The sequence below is a fragment of the Siphateles boraxobius genome, unplaced genomic scaffold (assembly GCF_051911475.1).
Source record: "Siphateles boraxobius isolate OS27281-9 unplaced genomic scaffold, OSU_SipBor_1 77, whole genome shotgun sequence".
Classification (NCBI taxonomy): Eukaryota; Metazoa; Chordata; class Actinopteri; order Cypriniformes; family Leuciscidae; genus Siphateles; species Siphateles boraxobius.
In genome coordinates this window covers 16,202,405-16,227,117 of record NW_027509205.1, presented here as the reverse complement: position 1 = coordinate 16,227,117, position 24,713 = coordinate 16,202,405, and the positions used below count along the sequence as shown (strand labels likewise).

At 36.9% G+C, this 24,713-nt stretch overlaps 2 protein-coding genes across 4 annotated transcripts; one reads left to right on the top strand and one right to left on the bottom strand.

Moving 5' to 3' along the window:
• Nucleotides 1-1,372: 1,372 nt before the first annotated feature.
• On the top strand, nt 1,373-6,863 carry alkal2a (ALK and LTK ligand 2a). Of its 2 annotated transcripts, none has more exons than XM_077219128.1 (6): nt 1,373-2,170; nt 3,000-3,276; nt 4,144-4,197; nt 4,288-4,368; nt 4,603-4,676; nt 6,056-6,863. In XM_077219128.1, exons 2-5 carry the CDS (start codon nt 3,045-3,047, stop codon nt 4,665-4,667), a joined length of 432 nt encoding a protein of 143 aa, XP_077075243.1. In that variant the 5' UTR covers nt 1,373-2,170; nt 3,000-3,044; the 3' UTR covers nt 4,668-4,676; nt 6,056-6,863. The 2 variants fall into 2 exon arrangements, with proteins under 2 accessions (XP_077075243.1, XP_077075242.1); XM_077219127.1 differs by having other exon boundaries at nt 2,090-2,170; nt 6,059-6,142.
• Nucleotides 6,864-7,400: 537 nt separating this feature from the next.
• On the bottom strand, nt 7,401-24,208 carry acp1 (acid phosphatase 1). Of its 2 annotated transcripts, none has more exons than XM_077219126.1 (6): nt 24,138-24,208; nt 23,120-23,193; nt 22,413-22,526; nt 19,645-19,706; nt 16,226-16,331; nt 7,401-7,746 (listed from the first exon to the last, which is right to left on the bottom strand). In XM_077219126.1, the coding sequence occupies exons 1-6, from the start codon at nt 24,178-24,180 to the stop codon at nt 7,669-7,671; spliced, it is 477 nt and encodes a 158-aa protein (XP_077075241.1). In that variant the 5' UTR covers nt 24,181-24,208; the 3' UTR covers nt 7,401-7,668. The 2 variants fall into 2 exon arrangements, with proteins under 2 accessions (XP_077075241.1, XP_077075240.1); XM_077219125.1 differs by lacking the exon at nt 22,413-22,526 and adding an exon at nt 22,247-22,360.
• Nucleotides 24,209-24,713: the final 505 nt, after the last annotated feature.

The window sequence follows — 24,713 nt, the reverse complement described above, 5'->3', positions numbered from 1 at the left end:
TCAAGGTTTATTTTAATTATTTGGAATAGGTCGAGTTGAGTTGAGATTCAAAGATATCAGGGAGGCAGAATTTCCATCACTTCCTGTTCCAAACTTAATTTTTAATTTAATTGAAGTTTTTGTAAAAAACAGCACTCCCTATAGCAGCTTAAAATTCTTCACCCAAAAATGAAAATAACAAATCTGTACTGTTAATTTTTAAAAAAAAAGAAAGCACTAAAAACTTGCTAATTTTTTTTACTGTAATTTATCTTATAGCATAGTGAAAAAATGATATTATATTTAATGGGAAAATACATATAATTTACCATAACATGCATGACCCATCATATTTTATAATATTATATCAGTTATGTACATCAAGGTGTTTAATGCTACATTATTGTTCAGTATTTCTGCCGTACTTCTCAAATATAATTTGCATATGTGTATATTAAAACTTGGCACATGAAAACCACAATCAAAATATTAGATTTTGTTGCATTAACTGCTTTTATGTTGATTTTTGGAGCCGACATCCTCTGTATATATACTGAAATGTCATTTTATAGTTACTTGTTACTGCAAAGTCAAACATATTCCATTTATTTTAGGAGAAAAACCCTAAAGGACTTTTCTCCAGATGTTGCTGCAGGACCCATCACATTTTATTATATTTAATTTAATACTAATGCTTTGTTATCGGATATGTCAAGTGTTTAATGCTATTGTTTGTTATCCGTACCATACTCAAACCATCTCAAATATCATTAGGGATGTGCATATTAAATTGGCACATTAAAACCACACAAAATTGTGATTTTTGGGTCAAACTATTGCTTTAAATGTCTTGCATATGCCACCAATTCATGAGGTTTGAACAACCTTTCAGATACCATGCAATCTAAATCTTCAACCAGGTTGACCGTCATTCTTTAGGTCTCACTGTACAGAAAAGGGTTTTATGATATCTGTAGTGTAATCACTTTATCATGTGTACCTGCCTTTATGAGCACTTCACTTCACTGATAAGATAACCACACACATTAAGCTGTTTCCATGTAAACAATCCAAAACAGTGGGAGACAAGGAGTTTCAACAAAGTTTTAACTGGATAACCTTATGTTGTTATAAAAAGCACACAGATTTCAGAGGCCGTAGGCAAACAGGGCCCTTCTCAAATTAACATTTATTTTCCCTTAAGTGGTTTTCCTCAATTTTAGGGTTTAATTTTAAAGGTTTAATTCAGTTTAAGACTGTGAACACTTATATTGTTAGGTGTTGGTCTAAGTGACTTTTAGGGGCCCTAGACGGCTGCCTACCTTGAGTCCGCCCATGCACAGATCACCGTTCGTGACCGGGATGGGAGCCAAATTGCTCCATGTTCTCTTTTGCTTTGAGGGAGTGGTATGAACGAAAGCAAACACAAACTAATCCTAACTCACTTTTCTCTGGTCTGTTTGGCTGACTGTTTCTCTTGCGCTATCATTACCATTACACATAATAATTACATCAGCTGCAGCCACTTCCAGGCATCGATCTGTAACTCGAATCAATCCTCTGGAGACACGAAGGGATGAAATGGTGATCTATGGTTGTGTGTGAAGGGAAAAACCTGACTTTCAGGCACTATAAGAGTTCCAGTCTGTGCAATGGTGGGACAGTTCCTGGTATAGCTACGTCTCTTCCTGCTAGCACAGCTTTCTAAGTGCTTTAATGAGATAGTGGGCAAGAAAAAATGTCCATTGGATGCTGCATGTGAGAAACGGGAATATGAGGATGTGCAGCGTATGTGTGACGAGTTTCTAATTAAAGACACGACGATGTAAGCCCACGAGGGACAACTCCTTCCATCTGGCAGCCTCAATAAATTGGCGAGAATCAACGACGAATGTTTCGAGACGTTTAATACGAGCGGCACGCGCTCAGTGTCCACGAGGAGCTTTCACTGGAGTTTTCTCAAGTCTCGGGAACATCAGAAAGGAGTCTGACCTCTCAAACTTCCCACGCTTGAGTATAATAAAGGACGACTCGCTTGAAAGGATATCTCTCTCGCTCTCTTTTCCAGCTCGTTTTGCGATCCTTGCGTGGGGTTATAAAGGCTCCGGACGCTCGAGACCCAATAAAACACACCGCGCTCTCATTTGCCTCAGGCTGTGCAGAAACAAACACAGCCAACGACCGTCCTCAGGTAGGTTTACTGGAGGCATTTATGACCTACGGTGATTCTTTTTTTAAACTTTTTTTTTTTTTTTTTTACCATATCATAGCCTACCTAATGTTATAGCTAACACATTTTTTTCTCCGGAACTAGTCTTCATTTACAAAAGGATTGTAGCCTAAATTAGGATCAAATCAATACGCTTCTATGGGCTGTGATGCTTTAAAGGCGAATGTGTAGTGTCTTAGCTTGCACTTACATAGTTTAACTAGTTTCTTGAATTTGAATTCAGTCTGAATTTATGTTTAGGAGCTTATTGCACATGCCTCTTTAATAACTTGAATGGTGTGCCCATTTATATTGTATGTCTCGTATATTTTTCCATAAAACTCCCAAGACATAACGAACAACGGTAAACAATAAAATCCAGGTAACGCTCAGATTATTTGGTTTTAGAAGCATTTGATGAGAAATTAGTTGATACTGAAACTTTTGATTGCATATGTGGGTTTCTTTCCAAATCTGAGCACAGTTTGATACATTGTTGAAATCTGTAACTCTAGAGAAAACACGTGTGAGTTTCTGGGATCTCTTTCTCTGGAGAAACATCTGAGGAGCATGACACTTCTTGTTTTGTTCTTCATGCAATGATATTGCTGTCGAGGAGAAATAAAGGAGTTTTTATTACCTAAATGATTAAAAACGACTTTATGACAAAAGTATAAATAGGTGTGTCCAAACTGACTGGTAGTGAAAGTGAAATAACACTTATTTTTTAAGAAATCGTAAAAGCCTCCAAAGTTTATTTTTAAAGTAAATGGACTTTTGCATCTTATAAACCCTGTGACTTCTTTACCAGGACCTGGGCAGTGCGGAACTTGCGCGCACTCTGGTTGCGGGAGCGATGTGCGCGCTGCGGGCTCCGGTGATGCTAATCGGGCTCGTAATGTTAATCTGTACCTCCGCACAAAGCGATGCCAGGGCAAACAAGGTCGAAAAAACATTCAGACGGATAATGGACATCATGAGACAGGTGGAAAACAGATCTGACGACACGAGCGCGCTGAAGACGGAGCGCGCACTCGAGCCAAAGGATGCCCATAATCTCAAAACGGAAAGTGGGGAAACTATTTTAGGTGAGCAGAGCATTACATGTCCACAAAACTAAAAATGTAACATGTCAATGCATTGGATAATTAAATGTGGCAAGTTGTATTTACTTTAAAAAAGGATAGCACACTTTTCAACCAAAATTTTTGGTTTTAAATTAAGATGAAATGACACTTACTGATTGTCAAACGTTATAGTGGAATATGTCCATGTTCTTACCAAGAAACTGGCTTAATGCTTCCACCATAAATCACATAGAGACCAGTTACATAAAAGTCATTGCAAAAATAGTTATAGCTGCTAGAGCTTTCTCTGAACTAACTTCACTTTTCGGAACCATTTCAGTCTATAATGTTGCCACTTGGTTTGATATTTTTTTTATGTAATGCAATGAAATGAAATCACACTCTATATGCCTTATTTTTCCCTTGACCTATATTTAGGAAAGATATGACTTACCCACAAGGGCACTAGCCAAAATCTTAACTCTCAAAGCATTGGGTGAAACAGTGTTGCATTGCACCTGTTGTGTGCTGTACTAATCAGACATGAGGTATTGGTGATCAGCGACTCCCGGTAATATCAGTGGTCTCTGGCCTAGGATTTTATCATATAAGAGAGACATTTAGCTACATGTACCTAAACAAGTACTGTAGATACATTAGTGTTGAACAAATAGTTATAATATTGGTGAGTGTGTCAAATGAATACTAAGAATAGGTGATCATGGTCTGTACAGAAATCTTGTTTTTGGGGTCTAAACCGCTTAGTCAGAGCAAGTTCATTGCTGGGGAATGTTGAGCTGAGTATTTGTCTGAGCTTCAGACTCGTCCCTCTTGAAGGATCAGCGGATATTCAGGATTTGACCTTTGTATGTTTCTTTCTCTTTGTAGAAATCTTTCCCAGAGACCTCAGAAAGAAAGAGAAGGTTATAAAACACTTAACAGGTGAGATACTTTTGTGTTTTCTGTGACCTCAAAGCAACATAGGAAAACAAATGTTTGAGAATTTTAACTGGGTTGTTTTCCTTCTATCAGGTCCTCTTTATTTCAGTCCAAAATGCAGGAAGCATGTCTACAGGCTTTACCATAACACCAGAGACTGCACCATCCCCGCATGTGAGTACAGTCAAGCTTTCCCATCTCTTCAGACCCCACAGACAGGTTACACCTCTGCCCACATGCACCACGACCCTGTACAACCTGTCTTTATATTCATGACAGTCTCATGTCAGCTAGGTGGCCCTGATTTACCCCTCCACACGGAGTTTTAACACAGAAACAGTATAGGCTACAAATTCAGGACTCATCCAGCTGATTATCCAACTCATCAGGCTTTACTCCTGTCCTCAGACTACAAAAGGTGCGCGCGACTCCTGACGCGACTGGCGGGGAGTCCAAGATGTCAAGAGGGTTAACTTTACCAGGTAAGACACTTTTAATTCCTTTTTTGGTTACACTTTATTTTGATAGCCCACTTTACACATTCTACTAACTACAAGTATCTTTGCAACTACATGTCAACTAACTCTCTTTAGAGTATTAGTAGACCGTTAGGTTCAGGTTAGTAGAATAAGTCGACATGTACTTGCAAAGATACTTCTAAGCCGCGTTTCCACCGAAATTACCCAGAACAATTTGTCCCAGGAACCTTTTTCCCTCAGACCTGTTTCGGCGTTTCCAAGTACATTGAAGATTAGACATATTAGTCTGGTGACGTAGGACTGCACACACCGCAACAGATGTTTACAAAAGGTGCTTGATATGAAATCCTGCATGGAGTCAACCAATCAATATGCGGCTACCAATCAGTATGTTCAGTGCCCAAGTCCCATCCCCGAAATTTCCTGAACTTTGAAAAAGTAGTACCTCACAAGCAGGAACTTTCTAAGGGGAAAATTTTTACCCGGAACTTCATTTAGACCCTGGTTCCTGCGGACAAAGCACACAGAGTACCACCCCAAAGTTCCTAGTTCCTGGGGAAAGTTCCTGCGGTCGAAACGTGACTATGGTCAGTAAAATATCTGTAGAGGGAGCATCAAAATAGAGTGTTAGCAGATATTAAGTAGACAGTCTAATAATACTATAATGGCAGTTGACATGTAGTTGCAAAGTTGCTTATAGGTAGTAGAATGACTAAAGTGGACCATCAATATGAAGTGTTTCCCTTCTTTCATCACTGAATGAAGGAAAATTATGAGTTACAAGAAATTGGAGAAGAGATGGGGAATGGGGTATGCAGGGTTCCCATGATCCTGGAAAAGTTATGAAAATGTCTTAAGTCATTAAAAAGCCTAAATTAAAATAATTACATCTATATGCATTGATTTAAAATTATAAATATATAAATAACTAATTTTAATTAGTAAGTTTTAATTTCACATTTGTCAGAATTTGTTTGAACTCTGGATACTTCACAGATTCAAAACCAAAAAAAATGATGTTACATATGTAGGTAAATTACAAAAGTACAACAAAAAAAGGGATTTATTCCACACTTTCAGACAGGATGCATGCAGTTAAAGGTTTTAAGACTGAGAACACATTCCAGGATTAGATGACTTATCAAACCTATTACAGATAAACCTCTGTGTCTTAGCGTTAAAATCTCTTGGCTGTGATTTAAGCATGTATACAAACTTTACATCAATGCTTTGGAGACCACTGTAGAGGGAGTGCATGTAACAAACCATATTTCCCAATTTTTCACCGAAGGGAAAAACATTTTCAGATGCATCCAAGTGCACACATGTATATGAACACAGCCAAGTCTGAAACATCACTGAACTTCACATCCTTTATCAAGCAGGTTGAAGCCAAACCAGAGTGACCCCAAGAAGGAGAAAAAAAAAACAGCAGTCAAGTGCCTTTGGATAAGAGAAGAGAATTTAAACCAACACGAAACATTCCACATAATCAGCATAACACGTCCAGAACACTGCTCTGCATCTCCGGAGAATAGATGCGAGAATTGGAGAGAATCCGGAGAATTGATAGAGCAGTAAATGGACACAGAGTAATGGGATGCACTTGCCCAAGGACGGTGTGATGGACTCTGCACGGAGCCGATGTTAAAATACAGGACGTCAGAGAAAGAAAGCAGAAAACGCATCTGGCGTATTGGGCTCTGAACCAAAAAAGAAAACCATTTTTCCATTGTTTCATCATGAAAAAAGGGATTGCTGTGGTTTTCACAGTTTGTTCTCATCAGATAACAAGACTCGTCCCAGCCAGTGATTTATTTCGTGCGACATCCCTCGATGGGTTTACAATTCAGAGCTATGACGAGAAATTGTCCATTATGGTTCATTGCAAAGAGAGAGCTTTCCTTTTCTCTGTGCTAGAACTGAAAACCAGTTAACTGCATGATCGTTTCCTTTCGCTTCTGTTTGCCAGCAGACAGGTTGATCTTTGCAGTAAAACCGTGACCAAAAGATTTTAGTTTTTGTGTGAGACTGAGTGTATGACTATGGAATATATTCAGTATATTTTGATATGTAAATATTGTACAAATGAGACCTATAACAAACATATCAGCGTCTGACGTACGACTGCTTCGTTGGGATATGTATATTTAAAAGACAATATATTTAAATAAATTATGATTGTTTAAACATTGTTGTCTTTAATATAAAAGTACAGCAAAAATATTTAGGTTAATCTTTTGCAGCATAAAACTCCAAGCCAGTCTCTCCATGTACTGTAACAGCTTATCTCTGCATCAGAAAATATTTTTTTAGGGAGTTCATGAATCACTCTTATCACTCATGGTGGATGCTTTGCATGCATTTGAGAAATTGCATTTTTTTTTCTGTAACCACACCAAAGATAACGGTCAACTTCTATTGCTAAATATCTTTGCTCATCTGCAAAAAATTCTCCAGAGTTCCCAAAAATATGAAGAGGATGAATGAGAGAGGAGGATAAAGGGGGGAAAGGTGGTGAAAAAAAAATGGCACAAGTCGGTCATGTGGCATCTATCTTTCCTCATCTAAATCATCTAGATCATAATTAATCAAAACAAGTGGCACAACCACAATCATATTCAAAGAAATGAGGGGAAAAGCCATAAAACGGTCATAGAAATGTACAAAAATTTAGCTAAAAAGTGTTGGTCTAAGAAGAGGAAAAATAATTTCATGTGAAAGTGATTCAGCATTTTTTGCCGGTTTATTTTGGTGAATTTAATCTTCAGAGAGTGTGGTCAACAGAAGCAGTTTACCACTGCTCAAACAAGCATCATACAACTTTTTTTTTACAATTAAGACAAAGTGCCTCTCTATACGCTGCTATCATTTGGCTTCAGTGTTTAGCTAATGAAGACACTTAAAGAATGTTTCAATCAGATATTTATATTTGAATATCTCATGATGAGGCGTCGAAGGGTTCCAGAAGATGGTCGTTGGGTGTGTGTGTGTGTTATGAGTGCTGCTCAAGGAAGACTTTGCAGCACCTCACACACTGTTCATACACCGTCTCAAAGTCTTTATCACTCCCCTGCAAGCGAAAACAAACAGAAACCATTAAATATACCAGATCAAAGACAGCACAGCTGAAATATTTGATAATTGGTTATGAGCAGATTTAGCCCTAATTTACTGTCTGTGTTTTTTCTCTAGAATTCTTATGTGCATTAGTATGACTGAACTGAAACAATACTACTTTTTGCCTAATTTGAGCTTAAAAATAATACAAATGAACTACTGTTGTCAGATTGTTTTATTATTGGCAAACAGTAGAGCTGTACAAGTATTACAATACTGCCCAATAGAATTAATCCATCTATATAAATAACACTAAAAAACTAAAATCAATTGTTTTAAATGCTACAAATGTACTTAGACATAACAACGTTATAATGTATGAACAATATATATTCATTCTGAGATTTGCTACAGAATATATTTAACCCCTTAACTGTCACTTGCCCGTATACGGGCAACCGAAATTTACTTCAAAATATTACTATTAAATTCTAATTTAATCATGACAAACTATATATCGTTGGAATGGTCTAAGACTCCTGAATAGATATTTTAGCCCTGTTTTTTTCTTACAAATTTTGTATGAACAGTAATATATGAATTTATGACAAGAGTGCACCTCAAAAAATCGACGTCATTACAGGAGTTTCTGACCTTTGTCACAAAAAGTCGACGTACACACTTTTAATAATTGAAACTTTGTTTTTTTAATGCTAAAAGTTCATAATAAAACAAAATCTAGTATTTGTCAATAAAAAAAGATAAAATTATATTTTAAAAGTCCCCTAAAAAGTATATTATATATTATATATATATATATATAATTTTTTATTATTATTATATCACATATTTTAGTAGTTATCATAAATTAGGTATCATTTGAAAGCTTACGAACTCAGAATTCATCCTGTAAAAAACGTTTTGAAATTGGACGTTGCGTTACCATAGAAACGGTATTTTTTTATTAGGCCCCTCCCCTTTTGGGCATCATCTTTCATAATTTATTATCAAAAATGTTCTAATCTTGACAAAACACATATTGTCAGAAAGGTCTGAGTCTCAAGGTTCCATATTTAGTGACAGAAGTGATATTTGGATAGAAATGTATTAATTTGTTATGGCAGAATGCATACAATTAAATTCAATGGAATGCAATGGCACCCGGTGGCTATTTTTGGTATAACGCCTAAACAAAATCTCATGGGAACTTCAATTTTTGTGATACCAACTTTAAATTTGGAACACAACTTGGTTAGATATATAGCTTACATTTTATAGTAATTTTAAAGTAAAAAATATTTTGTAAAATATTTATTTTATATTAAAAAAAAATATTAATAAAGTATATTTGATTTACTGTAGATTTTAACTTCCATAACTTTTTCATACTTTAATTTTTTGAAGTGCTTTCACTTCAGTAATAATCTGCTGATTGTTTTCTTTAAAACAAGACCAAACTTAGGTCTATATTCCAAAGCATTCTTGAATTACAACCATTTAGGTTTGTATACTGCATTTTAATGTCAATTATCAAAAGGGGGATGACAGTTAACAGTGTTATTAAATTATTAGCATTTTTAAAGATTAAGTTTGAGTGTTTGATGACAGCAAAGCTAAATCTAAATGTACATGTAAAAATAGAGGAAATTAGATTTCTATAGGCTGCTATAGACTGCAATATGGAATAATAATAATAATAATAATAATAATAATAATATCGAGAACACTTAAAATATAATAAAGGCTGTTATAGTATTATAATACTGTTATAGTATTTAGTCATATTTTAAAATTGGCTTTTATGTTAATGTTTTTAGTTTTAGTAATTTGCTTGTCATTTTAAAACATGCAAGTAGTAGCCGCTTTACATGGCCGCTCCCTTAACGTTAACCTAAATAAATGTGTGCTAGTATTAGGCGCATATCCAAGTGTTCGTGAGGAGTGTGGAAGCTAAATAAGTAGTTTAACTTAATGGGATATTTACCCAAAAATGAAAATTAGGAAATGATTTACTCACCCTCGAGTCATCCTAGGTGTATATGGCATTCTTCTTTCAGTTGAATACAATCAACAGTTTCTCAAAAAATGCTGGCTCTTCCAAGCTTTATAATGCCAGTGAATGGTCGGTTTCTGTTTTGAATTCTATAAAGTGCATCCACCCATGATAAAAAAAGTGCTCCGCATGGCTCTGGGGGGGTTAATAAAGGCCTTCTGAAGTAAAGCGATGAGTTTTTGTGTAAGAAAAATATCCACATTTAAAACTTTATCGACTAAAATAACTAGCTTCTGGGAGACGGCCTGCGCAAGTCGACTTGCGCCGAAAGAGTAACACTTGACGATGTATGATGTAGGAGTAGTGTAAGCTTTGACGCTTCTCGCGGTTCAAACAAACAGGGCTGGGTAACAAACCCAAGCTCCTCCGACATTTCTCTTTAAAAATTCTCGTTTTAGACTTCTAATTCGTGAATGGTGTTTTGTTTTGCTCTATCCTCTCCACTCCCGGGTTCGCCAATGAGTCAGGTCAAGGGTTACTCTTTCGCCGTAAATCGATGCGTACATCTGTCTGCCGGAAGCTAGTTATTTTAGTCGATAAAGTTTTAAATGTGGATGTTTTTCTTAGACAAACGCATCAAATCACTTCGGAAATCCTTTATTAATCCCCCAGAGCCATGTGGATTACTTTATCATGGATGGATGCACTTTATAGACAGAAACCAGCCACTGTCATTATAAAGCTTGGAAGAGCCAGGACATTTTTTTTATATAACTCAGATTGTATTCGTCTGAAAGAAAAATGTCATATACACCTAGGATGGCTTGAGGGTGAGTAAATCATGGGGTAATTTTCATTTTTGGGTGAACTATCCCTTTAACGCGCATTTCTCTCTAAAGAAATGGCAAGTCAGAATTGTCAACATCTTTGCAGCGGACACTGACTCAGAAAACACTAGTTTATTAATATATTGTTAAAGTCCTCCTGTAGTAATTCAATTGTACCCATTAAAACTCATCTTTGATCACCGAAATTACATATTTAAACGTTTTTTCATTGAAAAAAAAATCTTAATGCTTTAAAATAGCTTGAATATAACACTACACCCTTGCCTTATTTAGTATTCATGATTCTATGAATATGTAAATTAGCCCCATCTCCACTCACTCACACCAGCTCAAAGAACCACTCTATGATGATCACACGTTGACCTGACTGGTTACAAGGTAGTTTGTGACGTCAGAAACACCAGTGATTTCAAACCGTGTTTTTGAGACTGTCTTTGGTTCACTGCAGTTTTAAGGAGAAAATACTCAGCAATGGTGATGTTTTTAATATGCTTTAAGAAAAACCATGTGCAAATTCATAAGATAGACATAAACAACATTAAAAACTTGATTTTCACCACAGGGGGACTTTAAAATGTTCTTAATGTTCAACTGTTTTTACTGACACATTCATAATCATTCTGCTTGAGCGCTTACTTTATATTTTAAATGGTCATCATAATGGTTTAGTATTTCTGATTAAAGAAGAACTCCGGCGCAAAATGAACCTGGGTGTAATAACACATTGGTACCGAGTCGACTGTTCTCTGGGATTTGTTTTCATGATAATCGAGTGTAAAGAGTTTTATCTCTAAAAACTGTTTAGCTTATAACGCTAGTATATGGGGCATATAATAAGTAAAAAGAGATCGCTAGTTAATACCACTAACAAGGCTCAAAATAGCCCCACACTAACACGGTAGCTTAATGAGGGTCTCTACATACAAACCGAAGCACTGAGAACTTTGTAAGTGAACAGACAGTTTAATAATAATATACTTTATAAAGACAGTACCATCACGTATACAGGCAGGAGCCATCTTTGGGAAACAGCCTTGACCAGTCGAACCACTAACGCCGTGCTAAGTGAGCTGAACTGTGAGATTCACAGGGTGTAGAGACCCTCATTAAGCTACCGTGTTAGTGTGGGGCTATTTTGAGCCTTGTTAGTGGTATTAACTAGCGATCTCTTTTTACTTATTATATGCCCCACATAGCGTTATAAGCTAAACAGTTTTTAGAGATAAAACTCTTTATACTTGATTATCATGAAAACAAATCCCTGAGAACAGTCGACTCGTTACCAATGTGATATTACACCCCAGGTTCATTTTGCGCCGGAGTTCTCCTTTAAATGAATATCCTAAACGTCCGACTAGTTGACTTATAGCTTAAATAAGCGACTACTAGTCGATTAGAAAATTTTGTGGTCGGGGGCAGCCCTTAGCATTTGGCTGGCAAATTGGAGCGCACAGCAAACATTATGGGTAGGGGAAAAACTGACTCTTAGATGCATCGCGATGCGGACATGGACGATACTGAATCGATTCACAAATGTCACAAATCGATTAAAAAAAAAAAAAAAATTCTAATAACGTAATATTGACGGAACGCAAAAGGTGGAACTCTGAAGCGCGGAAGTGCAGTGCTGGACACGGACAGTCTGTGGCGTGCACATAACAGAGACGAATGATGGCTGAGCGCGAAATCCAAACGGCACCCTCTTCGTTAAAAGCTAACATATGGAAAATTGGCATATTGTTTTCTGTATTGTTTTGTTTTCACATCAATATGCTGTAAACCGATCTGTTATATGTACGTTATACTGTAGCCTACTGCCCTCCACAGTCACTGTGTTTATCATTGCAATGCAAAAAGTCACAAAAAGTTACATTTTGACTGTGCTCTCTGCAGATGTTAATTTACTTTTTTTGTACAAGCTGTTTTTGATTGTGGTATACAGCAACCAATTCAAGTCATATGTCTTAGACTCTTTATTATTTATTTGTGTATAAGAGCGGCCTTGTATGTTACTAATTATTCAGAATATGCGTAAGTCCACAAGTATTATTTTTGTATGAAAGCTGTTTAATTTTGCTACAGCAAAATGTTTATTATTTTTTTGTGTGACGGATTATATTGCTAATTGCACATGACAGGAGGATGTTGGTTTGAAGTCTATTATTTTATGGTAGAGATTCAGAATATGCTGAAGCTTGTATTCATTGACTACAAGTATGCTGCTAGTACAGGCACACATTTCTCTTCCTGTTGGTTCTTTGCAATGTTGGGACATACGCTGGCAAATGCAACCTTACAGTTGACTTGCCAAATCCCTTCCATTTGTATTATTAATAAAATATATTGGAAGTAAATTCTTCATGGGTCATTATAAATACTTTGTAAAAGTACAAAGTAGTCACACAAAAAAAAAAAGACACATCAATAATCGTTTTAGCATCGCAGCCCTCTGAATCGTAATCTAATCGAATCATGAGTTGCCTAGAGATTCCCACCCCTAGCAAACATAGTAGAGCGTAGAGGCCAGTTTCCTATTCTGCACTGGCAGAGAGGCCTACACACTTCAGCCAGCTGGATGTCTGCCATGAAGAAATACAAGAAAGGAAATACACAACATTACACCTTTCAGCATGCCAATGATAATCTTCAACAACCTCAGAATGGCTGTGACCCACATGTTCTGGAAGCCTTCAGCCCACTGAAACATCTTCACAGTGTGTCCTTAATCAGCCCTTAGACACCTTCTCACCTAAAAGCGAGTTTGCTGACCTTCACAGATGTGGCTTGGAGAGCTGGTGGAGAGAGTGGGATGACCTGACAGTGTCTGGAGGGGGAATGCTAACGATCTCACTTGGGGTGGCCCGTTAGGGACTTTCCCATTTCTATTCTCAACACACTCCCCCGTTCCCTCCATATCATCACTCATAATCGGACACTGCTCCCCTCCAAACATCGGTTTTGAGGTTTTATCTGTTGGCTAATAAACTTTTATGTCATATTTGGGTGTTTATGACATGTTGTGACACTAAACACCTCTTTAATACACTTAATAATACTCTTACATTGGCTTTATTTCAACAGACAACGAACGCAAACAGATTCATCCAGAGTTTTTTGGCCTAATTGTTAAAGAGATACATCACCCAAAACAAGCTGCAGCTTTATCATAATCTATTCACTGCATGCTGTTCCAAAGCCATGTTACTCTTTCCTCCATAAAACACAAAATGAGATTATCGGATAATGTGGACACTCTTTTCCTTGATCTGGTTTAAGACACTTCAACGTAAGCCATTCATCTGAGTTTGATCTTTTCAATGAAAACTTTTCAGCCGAATCTATCGTTCACGAATCAGACTGATCTGGCTCTCCAATTCAACTGCATTCAATCCCTGTGTATCAGAAGTACATAATTTTATTTGTCTGTTCCTCAAGCAAATCTATTTTAAGACTTCAGAATACTTGTAATATTACATGAGTCACAAGGAATTATTTGTAAAGTTTATTTGTATTATAAGTTTGAAAGCCTCAGCCCAAATCACTGAAACTATGAGCAAGAGCTTCCTTAAAAGAAATCCTCTTTTTGTGATCCAAGGAAGAAATACAGGCTTTGAATGACACAAGGACCGAATTTTCATTTTTGAGCGAAGTATTCCTTAAAAGCTGTCCTCACCTGCAAAACATTAATATTGAGTAAGTGTTGACAGTTTGCAGAAACTCTGCAAATGGAGTACGCCTTTAACACACACAGATATCCACTGAGGAATCCTCATTCTTAAACATCAGTCGGGGGCCAGGACCACACAATGCATCAAATTCTCATTTTTTCTGAAAAGATCTAGACAGAGGACATGATTTATTGGCTAATTTATTGGGTAAGTACATGATTAGGCCTTTATCCAAGCACACCACAACCAAATAAGCAGCTTGCAGCATTCCAAAAACGTTTTCTCTACACGATCAACAACCCTCAACCAACCACAACACACACACACACACACACACACACACACACACACACACACACACACACACACACACACACACACACACACACACACACACACACACACACACACACAAATAAACTCTCCTGTAGTAATCTTAAAGGTTAACATATGCGATTAATTTAAAACCCTTAACGTGTTAAATTAAAGCAAATAACACAAGTAATTTACTGAAGCACGTGAAATTGTGTCATTAACGTGGCTTGCACATTCATGATCTTAGAAGTCGGGAGTTTATCACATTGCGCTAATGTAAAGAAAACCAGGCTGACTACATCAGAGATGGCAGAGAGAACTGACTCGCAGCCAGTTTTCAGTGAATTATTCATTAAAGTGTGTTTCGCTTTAAAACACATTCTCTGTCATGTTCTGTGATTGTTTCTGAAGTGCACAAGCCCTCATGCATCGCGCTGTCTGAAATACAGACTGAATGGAACGTCAAAACATCCTAAGTCAGATGATATGTATGTTATGTATGTTGATGTATGTTGCTATGTTTAGTAATTCTGAATGGATATGTGTATTGTAGTACGCAGGTCAGGTCGGTCAGGTCAAGGCGGTTGGATTAGATGTTTTTGGGCATTTCCATGTGGTTTTGTTCAGTATTGTAACTTGACTAAAATGTAGACAAGCTCTTTGGTGATGCACTGTACAAATACTATACATTGAACTAAAAAAAAAAAGTTCTTCATGTGTGCATGCATTTATGAATTATATGGACTCCTTATTACATTTGGTTATTTGGTGTCCTTTTGGAGTCTCCAAATGTCTTTTTTTTTTTTTGGAAAGACACTTAAATTTACCTTATGAATCACCCTTCAATCTGATTGTTTACTTTGCTGGATAGAGCAAATAATTGCAAAATGAACGTGTTAAACAAGATGGTGTATGTCTAATTTTACGACAAGTGTCCAATTAATCGCAATTAATCACACAAAAAGGTGCGATTACATTTTTTAATAAGTCCTATAAAAATATAATCATCAAAAATAATGACATATTAGCAATAGTCCTGGACACAAACTCACACCATTAGTCGAGCCACTGCTGTCTGTCAATGTCGGACTGGTCAGGATGCACAAACAGAGCAATGTTTCGATAGTGCCACAGTGTTTTCTAAATAAATTAACCTTACCTTCAGTTCTCTTTGCCTATTAAGCAGGGATAGAAGCATTTCAATATCCAAAAAAGCAACGTACAAAACGTGAAATTATGGATCATCATGAATCACAAGAATCCTCCTTCCAAACAATGATTAAATTTTTAAGATGAATGTGAATAGGAAGTGATGGTTGTGGGAAACATCAAAATTATCAAACATGGCTATGTTGATTTGAAACGGTTCCCACACTAGTAAACAGCTGGAGTCGGACTCAGCTGGAATAGCGATTATAGGATGAACATGAACCCTAAGACATCATATAAACTCACCATATGTTCTTAGACCATAGGATCTGAGGCATGTCTCATTGACTGGATCTTTCATAATATCTGGGATATATTATATATATATAAATAATAAAATAATAATATATAAAAACAGGTTTCTTCATTTTATTCTGGGCCTTTTGCCACTTTCATTGAGTATTTGCCAATAAGTGACCAGGGTTTGGCACTAATCTTGCTGTGTGTGTGTACACTTACATAGTACGGATCTTGGATAATAAGCTGTTTTTCAGGATCGTAGGAGCCGAGCAGCTCAATCTTGGCTTTGCTGTTTTTTATGCTGCTTGCCTTCTTGTTCAGATCTCTGTAAGAAAACCATACACATAGCTTAGATCCTGTGCAGCCAGGGAACTGGTGCATAATCATATCAATGGTGCGATTTCTTAAATTCTTCCAGGTTAATTCAGGAATATGATTTAAGCGCAAATGAAACTTGACAGGATCTGTTTGTTCTTTTTGCAAGTCTCCCAGGACCAAGATGTTGCAACACGCACACATACACACAAAGACACACACAAAAAAATCTAAATAAATGATTCATAACACACAACAACGCCAGGTTACTGATAACTGTTGTGGTTAATCATGAACGACGAGACTATTAAAAACAAACAATAATCAATAGGAATGTAAAAAAAAAACTATATATCTTCAAACTAGTCTGTGGGTTGTTTGAAATAGGGTTTTTCAAAGTGAAGACAAAATAAAATAATATAGATAGATATATTTAAAAAGTGCATCAAATGCACCAATTTTTTCTTTTTTATAAAAAAAAGAAAAAAAAAGCTTCGGTGAGCATAAGAGACTTTTTAAAAAATCTTACCGACCCCAAACTTTTGAATGGTAGTAGGCCTACGTTAAAATATATAGTTGCCTTTAAATTTTAGGAAGGGAGTACCTAACCTCACAAGATGATCACGATATTTGGGGGTCAGTGGCATCAAAAAGTTTGAAAGATTATTAAACTTAAACTAATTGGTCTTTAAAGGAGGGTCTGTATAACTAGGCTGGTTTCAGATTCACCTGACAGTGATTGGATGAGTTTCTTAAGAGATATTCACATAAGACTTCATTTAACAGTATTGCATTTAAAAACAACTAGACAAAGCATAACAAAACTCAGGAATCTCAAAGAACTTAAAAAAAAAAAAAAAACCACACACACACACACGAGCTGAGGTTCAGCATCTTGACCAAGAGTCTCATTAACTCTCCAGTTCAGAGATCATCCCTTCAAGGTTTGAACCTATGACCTTTATGTAGGATTACCAGCTCAGACCTTTAAGGCACACCACCCGTTCACATAATAATGTCAAAATATAGCAAGAAAAATACAACAATTGATGACCTCACATGTATATTTTCAATCTTGATTAACCCAAGAAAGATAATCATCGCTAAATCATGACTGTGAGATCGCGTCAGTCTGTCGTGCTGAGCAATGGAGAAAAAGCAGAGACCTGGAACCACCACAGAGAAAAGACAAGGAATCTAAAGAACTCAGTAATCTTCTTAATAGGCACTGGATCTAGCAGAAACATGTGATTCCGACAATACTACCCCGCCCCCATAAAAAAGACCTTCCTGCACCCTTTACTTTATAATACCACTCATGGTATGCCCAGAGACTGCTGACAGATCCATGATATAATTCATTCACTTAGTGTTGCTCGACATCAAACATCATTCTCATGTCAGAAAGGCAAATGCCAAGGGCCTCATTGCTGCTCATCACTTTTGTGCTTGTAAACTCAAAGAGAAGCACACTTTCCTCAAATGCTCAGCAAATGTTCCCTGAAACTGTTGAGTTGAGACCAATAAAACAAGAAACTGTTGTTGGCAGAAACAGTAACACATGGCAGCAAGTAATATAAACAGAGGTGGACAAAATACACAACTTCCTTACTTGAGTGAAAGTACAGATACTACTGGTCAAATATTACTCTGTTACAAGTAAAAGTACAGAACTTGTTTTAAAAATATTTAAGTATCAAAAGTTAAAAGTAAATGTCAATGCATTGTTTTATTATTGTAGTATGTAATACTTACAGTACCTTATGCCTCTGAAGCAACCTAGTAAATACTGGAGTAAATAGTAAATGTGGAATTAAAAGCTTTTACAATGTTATAAAAACTATAGAAATTAAACAACTGAATTGACAAAAAAAGACCTTAATCTTTATGGTCATGTAAGCCATTATGTAAGCCATAATCATCTTCATTTTTTTATTTAAAACTCCAACCACCCCAACAAAAGAAGTACACATTGTGTATCCATTCATACACATTTGAATCAAGTGGTCTGTAAAACTGTAAAAACCCAGCTACACAACCATAGCTGTTTAACTGCCCAACAGCAATACTGTTTTAACAAACAGTAAAACAGAAAGACCTATTTGCGCGCATGCGCCGAGGATCTGTTTTTATCCATATTGACACCAGTTGATTAGTTTTCAAAGAAAATGATAGGGAAATCGCTGAACTTCGCAACATGTGACCCTACAAGAGTGATTACTGATAGGCTGTCACCAGCTAAAAAACAATCATGTTTCAGAGATGGAAAAAAAATCCATACCTTACTGACTACTTTCTACTCAAGGACCTTGACAGAAATGTAGTGGAGTAAAAAATACCATATTTGTCTTTCAAATGTAGGGAAGTTAAAGTAAAAGGTTTCCAGAAAAAATAATACTCAAGTAAAGTACAGATACTCAAAAAGTATACATAAGTACAGTACTTAAGTAAATGCACTTTGTTACTGTCCACCTCTGAATATAAATAATCGGGGTCTAAAACATTTTGAGTTTGTCCACTTTCGACTACTTCCAGAGGTAGTAAAAACGCAATCGCTAAGATTTCTTTCGCAGTGTAAACGCTCATGCGGTCGAATGCATACGAACAGCTGCAAAATACCACCTGCTGTCCACCTACTGACCCAATGCATAAACATTATGGGAAGTGTGCTAGCCAGACAGATTTAAACTTAGTCGGCTGAAGACCCGAGTTTGGTTTGAAGAGGAAAAATATACCAAGCACGATTTTCTCTCACCATTCCTGATTTCTAACACACACTCACGCAGTGGCTGTCAGAGCAGAAAAGCTAGTTTCTGCTCTGTTTGTTTTCCCGTCGTCTCTGGGCACGTTCATATGTAAATTGTGCAATCTTATTTCGTCCATTAGATGGAAAGATTTAAAAAATCCCATACATAGACCCTTACCTTGAAGAAATCAGTACAGATGAGGTCGAAAGAGGACAAAAGAAACTGATTAAGCAGAACCCAGATAGTGTGATCTTATACTGTAACTGTATAATATACAGTTATATATATATATATATATATATATATATTACTGTTAGATATGTGCGTATGTATGCATGTATATATATATATATATATACACACACATACATACATACACGCACACATACATACATACATACATACACACACACGCACATATCTAACTTTAAAAATGCACACACACATACATAACATATACATTCATAGGTAATGTTTTTTTGAGGGTGGGGTGAGGGTGTCATATCTTACACAAGGTATCAGAATAGCCAGATTTAGGATCCCACCACCAAAATCCCATTGAGCCCCTGCACATACCTCAGGTTGCTATCGTCCATGCAGAGGATGTGGTCAAAAGTCATGAAGTCATCTTTGGTGACCTAACAAACAGAAATACTGTATAAGTAACGTATGTAACACTTAATTCACATTGTCCATGCAGTGACCCACTAAGCACGGGCCAGTGGTTTTGGCCCACAGCCAACCCCCCCCCCCCCCCCCATTTTCCTCTCTAATTCTTCCAGTCTTTCACCAAAAGAGCATGTTGCTGGCTTGGACAAGTTCCAGGGAACATAAGCAAAAGGCCAGAGAGCGAGTAGACGTGCCGTCTTTTCCTGTTCGAACATTCGCTCCCATCACTCAAGACATGGAGGTAAGAAATGGATCAAAGCACATCTGTGGCTGCATATATATGTGTGCATATATTGAGCAAGAACACATTATTCATCTGGGACGCCACGGCACAGAATGAGCCATAATAGAAATCTATGTTTCCAATTTACAAAAACAACAAAGAGCAAAAACTTAAAATCATGAACACATATGTGTGTGCGTGTGTGGGGGGCGACTAGAAACGCCTGTTTGGCTACATGTGTTTCCTTGTATAATTGGGGGCTGTTGATTTGTGTGAGGTCAATGGGACAAAGATGTCTTTAGTGTGAGCTCAGCTCTGTACAGCCCCGTATGAACCTGACCTCTAAAGGCCGAGCTAAAGCTTGCCCACATGACTGGAATATCTGACTGACGGCTGGAATATGTGGGTGCAAAGCACGTGAGTTTGCAGTTTCTTAGTAATAGGTCAGTAATAGGCCAGACCATGTATATTTCAGGCAAAGTGATACAGCAGCCAACTTATGTATGACAGGTTTCAAAGAAGACATATAGGTTGTGATGACCAGCAACACAAAACTAAATGAAAAACTAGTGGAATAAAGGCCAATAGTATCAACAAATATGCTTACACGCCTAGCACCAGTGGCGAAATCAGAGACCTAGAGAAATCTGTGATTGCGCAATTTTTCTTAATTTGCTCTATCTGCCTGAAACTAAATTATGTAATTTCCATTTAAGCCATAGACTATCACACGAGCAAAAGCGCTGTAGTTCCAAATAGCAACAAGGAATTTCATATAATAAGTAAGACCAACTGCAAGTGTGACGTTTTTATACAACAGTTCAATAAATAAGTTAACATCGAGTAACTTACGTTTTAGTCAATATTTCGAAAGGTGATGATACACAGGGGAACTTTTTGAGCAATGTTGCTGGGCAATCTTGCCGAGCTATTGTTGCTGGGGCACTTTCCCATTGAAAATGGGCAATACATTTTTATCTGGATTATTTAGATCGGCCGTGGGCCCTGTGTCTCATCTGGTTGCCTGTTGACGGCAACATTGCCCAGCAAAATTGCTCAAAAAGTTGCCCTGTGTATCATCACCTTTAGAGAAACACTTGTTGCCACCTACTGTCGTAACTTAGTAACATGCACGCCACACATAGTAACAGAAAAATCCCCACCACTTGAGAAAAAAAACCCTTTGGCCTGGTTTTAAAGAGAGGGCTTAGATTAAGACAAGATTAGGTCTTAGTTCAATTAGGAGATATAAGTAGCTTTTATAAACATGCCTTAGAAAAAAAAACATTACTTGTGTGTGCATCTCGAGACAAAACAATGGCACTGACATTTTTTTAACATATGTCAGAGCAAGTTTCTTTCAGTTAAAACTGCTCAAACATGCATTTAAAACAGCTCAAACATGCATTTTAGTCTATAACTAAGCTTAAGCCTGTGAAGACGTGAGTTTATGTTTGTTTGTGGGACCCGCCCAGCAACAGCAGCAGTACCGCTTCCCTGGAAAGAAGGTTCGTTATTTTTAATCGATCTCTTTTTGATTTATGTAATGAAAGATACGCGTTTTATCACAATACACACCAGACAATATTTTGGAAGCCAATTCAAAACAACAAACTCTGTGGAGAATTTCCTCAAGAAATGTACAAGATAGATGAAAAATGGGAGAAAACACAGAGGGAGATGTAGAAGAGGGGTCAACAGCAGATAGACAGTCACGGATGTCTGTCAAAACCAATTTATAGGCAAGAAGTTAAAAATAAAGAAGAAATATAAACGATCTATGGTGTGTGAAAGAGATAAAGTGCTTTTGGCAGAAAATTACGATTAGAGAATGCTCACACCAGTTCTCCTGCCAAAACTGGCTTTATTTGTGTATCTGCAAGGTTTCCTGACTGAAGTTAGCAAAATTGATAAGTGTGTTATTAACGTCGTACTGTGCTGAAAGCTTCTTGCACTTTTTCTCCTCCATCTATCCACCTTATTTTTAATGTAAGAGCGTTAACCTAAATGTGCAAGGCTTCCAGTGTCATTCACTTCCAGTTATATTGGGTGTACAAAAACGTCTGTTATGCTGCTTTATATTGCAAACTTTATTTGTTAGCATGGTATTTTTTCTTGTTGTCGTTCTCATTAACACACTGGTTTGTAGTGCAAATAATTCTATGTTATTCCTCTAGTTATTTACATATACCGGAAATCTCACACATTCAAAGAAAACAGCATACTTCCGTGTTGCAAAATAAGGTGGATATCACATGTACAAACAAAATCCCACAACTGCAGTACCTGTCGTGCCCTGTGATCTGTCTCTATGTCATGTTTCCTGAGGCAGGCCAGACCACGGGCATCAGGAGTGCTGCCAATATTCCAATCTGAGGTGGCACCAGAGTCTATAACCCACTGTAACACACAGAGAACACGGTTCTAAGTGCTAATCAGGACCCCGCCGTACCTGCCGTGCCACATGCCTCATTGACACGCCGTGATTCTTCATGCAGGCCTGGCCACGGTGATCCGGGGGGTTTCCGATCTCATAGGTGGACGTGGCGGCACTGTCTATTCTCCACTGAAGACACACATACACACAGCATTGATGATGATGATGATGATGAAATTACACACGCAAACAGAACAGAACAGAAGAAGAGCATTTATCTGAATGATTAGGTCCATACTGTATGTTACTACATGAACAATCGGATCATGTTGGCCTTGAATATTTCTGGCCTTAAACTTTAAGGCTGGAATGAATCTGGAACCATTTCTTTGTATTTCTTCTTTTGACTCCTGTCAAACTCTTTTGAACAGCAAAATGTCAATTGTCCCTTGTGCAATCTCAGTATTAAAGTCAAATCTCCATAAGAGCAAGTGTATCTGGCAAACAAAAATAATCATGACACTGATACACTCATCCAAAGGGTAGATGAGGTGTTAGGCTAAAAGTACTTCAGAGATTTTGCTCTGGAGTGCCAATGTCACTTTGTTACATACCTGCTAGAACTTCAAGACCAGATAGATACATACAATCATCCAGAAGATGATGCACTGTTGCAATCTATTCACTGAAGCACATGCGATTATTTATAGTCTTTGTAAGCTAAGACCAAATATTGATATATACATCATTCAATAAAAGAAGCATCACAAGCAGCGACATACCTTGTCCCCCACCCCACTGTCTGTGGCCATCTTCCTGAAAACAGCCTCAGCGATTGGGGATCTGCAAATATTCCCTGGGTATTGAGGAAAGGGAAGAATTTTATTGCATTAGTAGTAGCCATGTGTATTACATGCGACCAAATTCCATATACACAAACATGTACAAAACTTATCCAATCATCATCATTAATCCACTCTTCAGTGTCACGATCCTTCAGAAATCATTCCAATATGCTGATTTGATGCTCAATAAACATTTCTTATTATCATCAATGTTGAACACAGTTGTGCTGTTTTATATTTTTGTGGAAACCATGATACATTTCTTTTTCAGGATTCTTCGATAATTAGAAAGAGCAAAAGAACAGAAATATTAGGCTAATCTTTACTTAAACACAATTTAACACATTTTTGTATTCATTTCTTTAAAAAATATATATATATATATTTCTGACACAAATCTTTTGACAGTATTGTATATTTTTATGTAGGCTACTTTCCTTGATTACTTGCCGTAAAATAAAAATAGGCAAATAAATACATAAATAAATGAATAAAATTCATAGAGAGTAAAGCATACAATCTTATGTAAGTTAAAGTGGATAATAAAAATTGCCCTCATAACGTTATGAAACTGTAAACTTTAGTAAATGGGATTAGTTTTTGTGTTGAGTTATGACTCACCCCGGGCAAGTAAAAAAAAAGATGCCTAAACTGTTTAAGAGAATAAAATATACAAAATATACATGCAGTATAGCTTTAAAGCGCCAAATATTAACACGAAGTTTATGTTTATTATTGTCTGAATGGATGAGAATTGCGTGTGATTGCATCAGTATTCAGATCCCATACAGCTCACGATTTATTCACTGAACGAGGCCAGTGAAAGAGTGATCATCGATTGGAAACGGCGATGAAGGTATGACGGTTTCCTCCAGCTGAAATGTTACTTTATCAGCTTTCCGTCTAAACATCACAAGTTAGAGAAGATCTGGCGATATTTTATCATCTTTCTTACCCAAGCACACGAATAACACCGACCTTCCACCGGGAGCCGCCATATTGGTTACTTGAGGGTTGCCCGAATTTCCGCCTGTAGCAAATTCACAAACAAAAGAAGTTTGTAGATTTCTGAGGACATACATGAAAGTCTTGAAAATAAAGAGTTGTTTTTAAAAAGTATTTTTAAGATATTGGTAGTGTACAGGATATCTCATTAATAAGGTGAAAACCTGACCTACATACACATACTTGTATTCTCTCTTATACATCATAAAACATAGCTATGTAAGTAAGTAGCTAACATTTATTTGTATAGCACCTTTCACAGACAAGGAGGGGTCACAAAGTGCTGTACAGTAATAAAATAAAAAATAAAATAAAATAAAATGGCAACTGTACAAGTACAAACCTAGTACAACTCCACAACTGTACTACTATCATCAATATCCATAAAAATTCAATAACTAACAATTCATATTGTTAGTTAAAAGCTTGTCCAAAAAGATGAGTCTGTAAGTGTTTTTTGTTTTTTAAAGGGGTGGTTGATTGCGATTTCACTTTTTTCATTTTAAATAATGTTGCTGTTTGTGCA

Bases quoted from the DNA above. Each gene is read 5' to 3' on its own strand.
- alkal2a (XM_077219128.1), top strand. From the start codon at position 3,045: ATGTGCGCGCTGCGGGCTCCGGTGATGCTAATCGGGCTCGTAATGTTA. The intron at 3,277-4,143 runs GTGAGCAGAGCA...TTCTCTTTGTAG, and splicing joins AAGTGGGGAAACTATTTTAG to AAATCTTTCCCAGAGACCTC. The intron at 4,198-4,287 runs GTGAGATACTTT...TCCTTCTATCAG, and splicing joins GGTTATAAAACACTTAACAG to GTCCTCTTTATTTCAGTCCA.
- acp1 (XM_077219126.1), bottom strand. From the start codon at position 24,180: ATGGCGGCTCCCGGTGGAAGGTCGGTGTTATTCGTGTGCTTGG. The intron at 22,527-23,119 runs GTATGTCGCTGC...GTGTGTCTTCAG, and splicing joins ACAGTGGGGTGGGGGACAAG to TGGAGAATAGACAGTGCCGC. The intron at 7,747-16,225 runs GTAAGTGTACAC...TTTCGCTTGCAG, and splicing joins TTATCCAAGATCCGTACTAT to GGGAGTGATAAAGACTTTGA.